Source organism: Cucurbita pepo, chromosome LG19 (genome assembly GCF_002806865.2).
Source record: "Cucurbita pepo subsp. pepo cultivar mu-cu-16 chromosome LG19, ASM280686v2, whole genome shotgun sequence".
NCBI lineage: Eukaryota > Viridiplantae > Streptophyta > Magnoliopsida > Cucurbitales > Cucurbitaceae > Cucurbita > Cucurbita pepo.
In genome coordinates, this window is record NC_036656.1 from 5320689 (window position 1) to 5330968 (window position 10280).

At 38.9% G+C, this 10280-nt stretch overlaps 2 protein-coding genes across 3 annotated transcripts; one reads left to right on the forward strand and one right to left on the reverse strand.

Moving 5' to 3' along the window:
* Window positions 1-537: 537 nt before the first annotated feature.
* On the forward strand, window positions 538-3188 carry LOC111781899 (probable N-acetyltransferase HLS1). The gene is made up of 3 exons (XM_023662634.1): window positions 538-1724; window positions 1834-2030; window positions 2195-3188. Exons 1-3 carry the CDS (start codon window positions 1554-1556, stop codon window positions 3057-3059), a joined length of 1233 nt encoding a protein of 410 aa, XP_023518402.1. The 5' UTR covers window positions 538-1553; the 3' UTR covers window positions 3060-3188.
* Window positions 3189-6664: 3476 nt separating this feature from the next.
* Window positions 6665-9330, reverse strand: LOC111780914 (BTB/POZ and TAZ domain-containing protein 4-like). 2 transcript variants are annotated; one of them, XM_023661269.1, is made up of 7 exons: window positions 9164-9330; window positions 8617-8665; window positions 8223-8511; window positions 7881-8011; window positions 7462-7768; window positions 7052-7365; window positions 6665-6935 (listed from the first exon to the last, which is right to left on the reverse strand). In XM_023661269.1, exons 3-7 carry the CDS (start codon window positions 8484-8486, stop codon window positions 6800-6802), a joined length of 1152 nt encoding a protein of 383 aa, XP_023517037.1. In that variant the 5' UTR covers window positions 8487-8511; window positions 8617-8665; window positions 9164-9330; the 3' UTR covers window positions 6665-6799. The 2 variants fall into 2 exon arrangements, with proteins under 2 accessions (XP_023517037.1, XP_023517036.1); XM_023661268.1 differs by lacking the exon at window positions 8617-8665 and having other exon boundaries at window positions 9164-9250.
* Window positions 9331-10280: the final 950 nt, after the last annotated feature.

Below are 10280 nucleotides of genomic sequence, written 5' to 3' on the forward strand. Positions count from 1 at the left end.
ATATTATTAAATTTTACGATCAAATATGTTCGAAAAATGATATATTTGTGAAAGAAACAAAATAGAAAAGAGAATGTAATTTAGAAGTGTACTTAGAATGTACCATATATATATATATAATATGGTACATTCAACATCAATGAATATCTATTTCTAGGCCCTACTTCCTTTATTGTTACATCTTCTAATATTTCCTTATATTATATATATACATACCTACATTCTTTGTATTCATTCCCATTACTTTCTGGGTTATTATTATTATTATTATTATTTAAATTATGATAATTATTGTTTAATTAGATTATGCGATGAATTTTGGTGTAAATCTTTTGAGTGGGAGCTTAATGGGCTATAATTAATTACACGTACGAGGGTGTGTAGCTGGAAATTTCGAGGTACCCATGAAGAAGCTTCCAACCTAAATATAATAATTCTTTTATTTTTTTAAATTCTCATAGTGAGCTTCTTGGTAATTTACATGTTGTTTCACAATAAAAACAAAGCATGTACCTCCATAACTGCTCAACACACAACCATTATCATATCATTTTTAACCAAAGTTTTGTAGAAATTATGAACATTAAATTTACATTAATTTGTTACATAAGTATTATTATTATTATTATTAAAATGGTCGGAAATTTTGGAGGAGTTTGGGGTCATTCACTCTGCATGGCCCACCAAACCGGTTCAAAATGGAGTTTACTGAATTAATTACAGTTTTGCCATTACGAAAATGGGAGGGCAGAGGCGTTACATGCCCTGCCAATTCATCACCCCACCATGCTCCTCTCCTACAGCATTTAGAAGAATAAATAAATTAAAATTAAAATTAAAATTAAAATTAAAATTAAAATTGTGTGCAGAGGCGAAGGGCAGCTGACATAATGTGTAGGGCTGCGGTGGCAGTTTTTGAAAGGGAAATGTATGGTAGGTGTCCTTAAAATGAAATGTAGGCATCTTTTGTGGTGGCGAAATCGGAGCCGTTGATGATGATGAGGAGAAGGGTCACGATGATTGCGATATTTGGTTGAGAAATATTGTAGCATCATCATGCTCATCACATGAACACCAACACCATATCCATTGCATTCCAAATTTACTTACTTACCTGATTCTTTTAACTGCTTCGGTAATTTAATTAATAATTTCCTCTCCCTCTTAAAAAAAAAAAAAAAAAAAATTATATTTGTGTAGAAATTGAGAACGTCAAACCCTGTTTTTTAAAAAAATATATTTGTAAAAGGCAAATGAATTTGGTTTTCATTTCACAAAAATTTCAAATTGGGGTTATAAAAATCCCCCCCCGGATGGTCTAAAATTTGGAACCCCCTTTGTTCCGGTTCGTTTGGTATTAATATTATTATTTGGATAATGAATGAGGTTGGGGGCCTTGAAAAGGCTGCCACTGCCAAATAACGGTGAAGGGAGGAGCCGTCCCGCTATATAAACCCTCCTCTGTTTCGTCTCCAAATTCACACACACACACCCACCTGCATGTGTTCTTATTCCTTCTGTTTGGCCTGCGTTTGAATCCATCAGAGGAAGAAATGGTAAAAAAGATAGTAATTAGAGAGTTCGATGCGAGTAAGGATTGTATGGGAGTGGAAGATGTGGAGAGAAGGTGCGAAGTCGGGCCAAGCGGCAAACTATGTCTTTTCACTGATCTCTTGGGTGACCCAATTTGCAGGGTCCGCAACTCCCCTGCTTTCCTCATGCTGGTATTTTTCTCTTCTTTCAATTTCCCCCCCTTTCTCTCTCTCTATCTCTCTCTCTCTTATAACAAACAAATTTCAATTAATGCAATCATCATTATGGCCGTTCCAACAGGTGGCAGCCACGGCCGACCACGACGACATACTTGGAATGATTAGAGGCTGCATCAAAACCGTTACATGTGGCAAAAAACTCTCCCGCACTCCCAAAACCACCATCCATCACGCCGCTGCTGATCACCCTACAAAATACGTCCCTGTTTACACTAAACTCGCCTACATCTTAGGCCTCCGCGTCTCCCCCGCTCACCGGTACGTGGNATTGTTACATCTTCTAATATTTCCTTATATTATATATATACATACCTACATTCTTTGTATNGTGTGTGTGTGTGTGTGTATATATATATATATATATCTATATATGTATGTATATATATAGATTGATGTATTGATAACGGATTGCGGTTTTTCAGGAGAATGGGAATTGGGTTGAAACTGGTGGAGAAAATGGAGGAGTGGTTCAGAGAGAATGGTGCGGAGTATTCGTACATAGCAACGGAAAAAGACAACGTGGCGTCAGTTAATCTGTTCACCGAAAAATGCGGCTACTCCAAGTTCCGTACACCGGCCATCCTTGTCAATCCCGTTTTCGCCCACCCACTCCCCTTGTCCCAACGCGTCACCATCCTCCCACTTTCACGTTCAGACGCTGAGATTCTCTATCGCTCCCGTTTCTCCACCACTGAGTTTTTTCCTCGCGACATTGACTCTATTCTCAACAACCACCTCACTCTCGGTACCTTCCTTGCTATCCCACGTGGCGTTTATACTCACGACACGTGGCCCGGCTCGGACCGGTTTTTACTTAACCCGCCTCACTCCTGGGCGGTTCTAAGCGTCTGGAATTGCAATGACGTGTTCAGGCTACAAGTACGTGGAGTGTCGTTGGTGAAGCGGACTCTTGCGAGGACGACACGCGTGTTGGACAGGGCGTTTCCTTGGTTGAGACTGCCGTCGGTGCCGGAGCTGTTTAAGCCGTTTGGGCTCCACTTTCTGTACGGACTGGGCGGAGAAGGGCCCGAGGCTGGGAGGATGGTGAAGACGCTTTGTGGGTACGCTCATAACCTGGCGAAGGAGAAAGGGTGTGGGGTTGTGGCTACGGAGGTGTCAGCTAGAGAGCGTGTCAGAGCCGCGATTCCGCACTGGAAAATGCTGTCGTGCGAGGAGGATCTTTGGTGCATCAGACGCCTGACGGAGGATTTCAGCGACGGCTCTGTGGGTGATTGGACCAAATCACCACCTGGGTTGTCCATTTTCGTCGACCCCAGAGAGTTCTAGAAGGATTAGAAGGAGGAGATTGGGAAAGTGAAAAGGAAAGGAAAGGAAAAAGATCATAGAAATGGGTTTTTTATCGTAAAAGAGAATATATCCCTAACCTTTTTATATATATAATTTTTTTTTTTTGTTTGACTTTGTTTTTGCTATCTATCTCCCTTTAAATTTCAACTTTTGTTGTAAATGAAGGCCACTTTTATGACCCATTTCCTTTTGAAGTTGATACCAAATGCATAGCCAGCAATAGCCCCGATAGAGCGCAAGCTTGAGCTTGATGTGGCCCCGATAGAGCGCAAGCTTGAGCTTGATGTGGCCCCTCTCTCTCATTCATTAATTAAAAGTAGAATTATGTCGAGGAAACCATGAAAATTGATATGATTCATAAAGTAAGATTTGGTTAAGATAACAAAATTGATGGATATTGGGAGTAAAGGGCGCAGACGCAGACGCAGACGCAGCCACAGCCACAGCCACAGCCACAGCCACAGCCACAGCCACACCCACCTTTTCTCCCAACGCCACTATATGCTTGAAAATGATATTTGGATAAGGTTTTTATATCCCACCCTTTCAATCCATTTCCCCATTTTTTTCATATAATTATTAATGCATCAAATATCAAAACCCAACACTCCACGTTTCAACAAAAGAAAACATAAACATAAAGTAGGAAAATGTAGTGTTGTATAATATTAATTTGACTTGACTAACATTAATATTGTAGTTTTACTCAAATTCAAACTTGGTTGCCAAATATAAGATATGGTATTAATATTATAAACAAAACTATAAATTATTCACCATATAACTACAACTCTTTTGGAGCTTCCGAAACTCGCCAAAGAAAATTAATTAAATTTTTACGCTACAAGTATTTCATACGCATGCATTATAAAATAAAATATGATGCCCAAAAGTCTTAACAATAACGGGTAAATGTGGAGAATATATTAATGATAAACTGTATAGAGGTAAAGTCAGTCCAACGAGTATATAATCTCTTAATCTCGTTGTAATAAAATATGCAATTTATATATATATATATATGAAATTAATTTATGACATGTGTTAATAAAGCAAAAAGGTTTTGATTATTATTTATTTGCAAATTGCAATTAACTATTTAATGAAATACATACAGATTAAGTTGGTGATTGATGATTAAAGTATAAACAAGTTGATTCGGTTTGTTGTGCGTTTGAAGAACCCGGGGTCTCTGATGTTGTTGAACTGCGACCCTTTTCACGTTTTTTGAGGATAAAATTTCATGACTTTACTTTTAAATCTATGATCAATTCCTTAATCAGTCAATGTAAGATTCCTCTTCCAACCATACTCAACAAAATATATCTTTAGATACATATCTATGGTTCGATATATTCCATCGTGAAAGGGTTAGGAGAAGCTTGATATCGATTCAGCAAGACGGATAAATTTTGATAGGGGTACGTTACGATCCCAACCAACTTCAGCAAGATAGGCATCAACCAGCTTTGCAACCATGAAGTTAGAAGCATCAGAAACAAATTTGGGACTTGTAATCTCATGGTATTCATTGATAGACGCTTTGTACGATGTCAACATCGTACATTGTTGTTCCTCCGACAGGAGCTAGAAGTAACAGATCAAGCAGCGACACTGATGTTGGAAATTGGCCACGATCGAAATATGTCGAAACAAATAATTCGACAGAATGGGAAGCCACAAAAGACATGAACTAAATAGTATCTAAGAATGTCTTAAGAACAAGAGGTTGGTCCTCAACATCTATGTTCTTAACTGGGCTAACAATGTTGGGCCTCCAACCGTCAAAAACTGGGCTAACAATCACAATCGGTTACATTAAGCATGAAGGAATCTGAAGCTTCGAAATTAGTATAAAGTTTTTATATTCATGTCACGGTCCATCTATGATCTAAACTATTTTATTTAATTTATTTTTATGTTCAACGATTTAATAAAATATTTATTTAAAACTGTGAAGTTGTCATTTGTGAATAAAATAAAGGCGCACGTTCTTCCATAAGCTCTTCAATCAGTTGGTATTACAAATTCAATTTCAATTTTGATGAGCCTACTAACATCCCACGTGGCTTCGGAGGAGATTGCACAAAATTACCAAATCCATTTTTTGTTATTTTCTATAATTAATAACCCACAAAAATAAAATTTCAAACGTGCATTATTTTAATTATGTACATGTTTTTTTTTTTTTTTAATGAATTGTGTATAATTATTGTTTTACCATGAGTTCATACATCAATCATTATTACAGTTATTATCCTTTTTTTAATATACTTATGTATTTTCAAATTTGAATTTTGTAGATTATTTTTAAAATGTTAAATAGATTAGTTTATTTTATATCTAATTAATCATTAATATATTCAAAACTTTTAAAAAATTAATTAAATTTAAATTAAACTAATAAAATATTAAGTAATTACAAATTTTAATTTTAATTTTTGTAAATTCGAGATTATATAGGAAAAATAGACCTAATAAGAATGAAAGGTTTTTTTAATCTGACTTTTGCAGTTCTGATTTCTGAATCATCGCGAAGAGGAGACGAAGAGAAACCGCAGTTATTCGCCATGATAGCTTTAAACTTCATCTTCTTTCTCAGTCTGCAATTGTTTCTTCTTTTCATTGATCCTCGCGTCAATGGCGATAGTCGAAGAAGAAGTCTGCACCAGCCATTGGATCCCGCAACATTCGTGTCACCGCCGCCACCGGGGGGGTCTGCAAATTCCGTCCAGCCTACGCCTGCTCCTTCGAATGTCTCTATGCCTAATCTACCGTTATCTGCTCAACAGTCTTTTAAACCAATCAAAACTATGGGCATTGTATGCTCCGTTGCGATTGTGACTCTGGGAATGCTCTCGGCGCTTGCCTTCTTTCTGTATCGGCAGCGGATTAAGTACCGGTGCAAGTCTCGGATGCTCGTCGACAAGGAGCGTTGCTTGAGTTTTCGGGCCGATTCTGGAAATCCACAATCGAGTTTCTTGAATTTCGGAACCATGGAACAGAGGTCGGGCTCGAGCGTCGAGCCGAAGGGTGTAAATGGACAAGATGAATCTCCGGCGCAGCGCAGGGTAGATTCTGTGAAGAAATGGGATTCTCGTCTTCTTAGCCCTGAGTTGCATCCACTGCCTCCTCTCCCCCACCAGCAGATCGGAAACCCATCATTTGAGACGACATTGTCCGACGACGAGAGCCGAGAAACAGTGTTTCACACGCCGGAGTGGACGGCGGCAGTTTCCTACGGCGGAGGCATTTTTCCTAGAAGCAAAAAGGAAACTCGCTACGGCTCGCCCATTGTTCAAGCCCAAGGAACTTCTCCACTACCTTATTTACAGGAATCGTTGATAAAACAGGACTACCGACGGCCGGCGGCGTCGCCGCCACCTCCACCACCCCCTCCTCCAACGACACAATAATGATCTCCTCGAGATCCAAAAAAATTTCTACCTCCCAAGAGATCCAAGTTGGACATTGTTTAAGAAAACCGAGGTTGTCTGTTTCATTGTTATTTTAGTTGGAAGAGTTCACTTTGCTTAGTCATTTAATTCTTCAACTTTTTGAGGCAAACAGATGATACCAAGATATGTACCAAGTAAACTTTGATCTCATTTCTTGATCTGTGATGTACAAGGAATACAATTGGGCAGTCAAAAGAAGAACAAAAATTTACAGAATGAATGAATTTGGTTATTCAAGAAGAATACAGGGTTTTTGCCCCCTCATATAGATATGGTTTCTGCCGTCAAAAAGAATGGTGTTCTTGCTACTCCCTTCGTCCTCAAAATCTTCTTTACTAACAATCTCCATTTCATTTCATTTTTCCTGCCCAGTTTTCTAATCCTGTCCTTGAAATTCCTGAAATCACGGAGCATCCTCATTGGTTGAATTCAACACTTCTTTTACAAAGGATTAACAACAGCTAAAAGTCAAGGAAGACGGAAAAAGAGGAGACAGATTTGAATAAAAATTACCTGCACAAAGGGACTCTACAGAGACTAGAATCTGCACAAAGATGAGAGTGCAACTCCAAGAGTTGCCACATTCTCTTGCACTGGGTACAACCACCAGGGGCTCTTAGTTTGCAGCCTGCAAAGTGGCGTATAAGCAACTCCAGCCCCTTGCAGGCTGCGTATTTACATGGCGGCTGGTTTACCTTGAAGTCTTTGTCGTGTGGGCCAATTGTGCGACAACCATCTCTACATATATGCACAAGAGCCTCCATTGCCTCAAATAGCTCCAAATAGATCTGCCTTTCATTCCTCTTCTTCTCTCTTTTCTTTTGCTTCTGAAAGTAAAATTTGAATGATTGGTTTAGAGAAAGAGCTCTTTTAGGAGTTAGACATGGTTTCTTATATCAAGAGAGACAGAGGTGTGGAATTACATTGTCTTCCTCAATTAAAGATTCAAGAAGTTCCTTTTCAAGAACAGGGTGGCTTTGCCGCATTGATTGCCAAGCTTCGGTGGCAGAAACGGTTTTGAAGTTCTTTAGGATCATACGGTGGCAAAGTAGGCTGAGATGGGGAGCATCACACAGTAATGCAAGTTGGAAAACATCTACAACATTTTCGAGTGTCAACAAACCACGACCCAGTTGCCTCTCACACTCTCTCTTCAACTGGGGAACTACATATACATGTGACAGCACCAGCAGAGGCATTACAAATTCCTCCATATCTTCCTTCTCGTATCTGAAATCAAATGTGCCAATAAATCAGAAAACACAACCAAATCAACATTCCCTCAAGACTTTTTTGATCTACATAAACGATCAAATCATGAAACAGTACAAGAAAAGATTACCTGCATGAGTAAAGATATCTAACAAATACTTTAACGGCATCAGGTGGAACTCCATGGATTGAGATCGACAGCTTCCTACCCGACGTTTTTGATTGCTTTAACATGCCTTTCATCACAGGAGAAGCCATGCCCTGCAGGAAAATTACAGAAGAGAACCGAATCACTTGTTGAACTAGGATAGTATGGCAATGACCTTCATGCTTTTCAGTCAGCAGATTCAAAATTTCCAAACATTTCATCTTAATATAAATGGATACCATGTTTAACCTAGCACATCTCCAAGAATAAAAATGGCAGGTCACTTTTTGAAGGTTATGAAATGGTGGGATTAAAACAACTTACGAGGACATAGGCATGTGCATATACAATGCCACCATGATCTGTATGGATAGTAACATCTGCTCCATAGGCTTCGTCAAAGAGGCTGTCCCAGCGGTCTCTTAGTGCAGTGGAAACGCAGCTGTATCCCCTTTGCAAGGATTCACTTGAAACCAAGCCCTTCTGCAGATGACTACTAATTGCAGATTTAGGCAACGGAGGTGGCATTGGGATGGTGTTTGCCTTGGCTGAGATTAAATCCTTGCAAATATTTTCTGTATTCTCCATTAATTTACTTTCAAAAACCCTAAACCTGTGAATTTGGAAAGTTAAAGAGAATATAATCAATGCATTTTCTAATATCGGTAAATGGATATCAATTAAATATTGCACAGTTCAGGATGATGAGAATTGTTACCCGTTGAGTAATCTAGCAAGACAGACACTGAAATAACGCACTTGGATATCTGAATTTCAACAAATTAATCAAACAGTCACGGTTTTGACAAGATAATAGATTATCTCCCGGTTCTTTCAATCTAATCTTCTCAACGATGAATATACATTTCAGAAAATTGATGGCAGCTCAAAACAATTAAAAACATGAAGAAGGNAAAAAAAAAAAAAAAAAAAAAAAAAAAAAAAAAAAAAAAAAAAAAAAAAAAAAAAAAGGTGTTCCCGATCCGATTCCAGAAAGCGAAAAGCGATTTCGCTACCAGGATTTGGTTAATCTAAACTGGAATGACAACGAAATCGAAGCTTAAGGGCGTGTGTGTGTGTAACATTCAAATTCAGGACGATCGAAGCAAGGGGGAAATACAAAAAATCAAGCATCCGTGCGGAAAGTGAACAACCCTATATCAATCTTTCTCCTCTTCAGACACTCCAATAAATCGAAAACAGAAACGTAAAACAGTTTCATCTACAAACCGCGATTAATGAAGAAAAGCAGAGAGATTACTGACCTTGCGAAATAGCGTCCCTGTATACGCTTGCAGAAACCAACCAAAAAATGGCGTCCGCCGGTAACCGTCTTCTAAAAACTCCACAACGTTGCGAGAGAGAGAGAGAGGGAGGTGATCTGAGAGAGATAATCAGGTTTAAATGTGAATCTGAAAATGTTGGACGCGGTTGCCAGAGAAAAGGAATTTACTTAAAATTAGAAATGCATCGAAGATGATTCGTCTGTTAATACGTGGACACTCTGGCATGACAAGGATATGGATCTTACGTGGAAGTATGCGTGTTTCCGTTTACCTCTGACAAAGTTCCACGTAGGATTGGAAATTTTCCCCTACCCACGAACGTACTTAGGTCCTACCACTTCTACAAATAATTCAATGGTCATTATAATTTCCCGCTGCTTATTTCTAACGCCACGATGGTTTTTTTGTGTCAATAAATGTATTTCTTAATTTGACTGCTGACTTTTGTCATGTCCGTTGCATGAACCTTCGCATTTTCAACTTCCGGTAACTTTGAGAGAGAGAGTAAAAAAGTTAAAAAATAAAAAATTATCATCCCCATTTCTCGAGGTCAATGGTAAAGTTGACTCATGATTAGTTTTCGATTAACGTGTTTGAGTAAACAACCATGGTCGATGACAAACCATTTACAATGGGAGAATGTTAGGACTCTCCACAAATTGTATGATATTATCCCATTTTGAGCATCGATACTCATGGCTTTACTTTTGGTTCGTCTAAAATGTCTGATACCACTGGAAATAGTATTCTTTACTTGTAAATCCATGTTGTTGATGCAGTAATCATTTTGTAACGACCCAGATCTACCGCTAGCAGATATTGTCCTCTTTGGGGCTTTCCCTTTCGGGCTTCATATTGTCCTCTTTGGGGCTTTCCCTTTCGGGCTTCCCATCAAGACTTTAAAACGCGTCTACTAGAGAAGGTTTCCACACCCTTATAAATGGTAGTTATCCACTCCCCTTCGGGGCCCAGCGTCCTCGCTGACACTCTTTCCTTCCTCCAATCGATGTGGGACTGTGGGACATCACAATCCACCCCCCTTCGGGGCCCAGCGTCCTCGCTGACACTCTTTCCTTTCTCCAATCGATGTGGGACC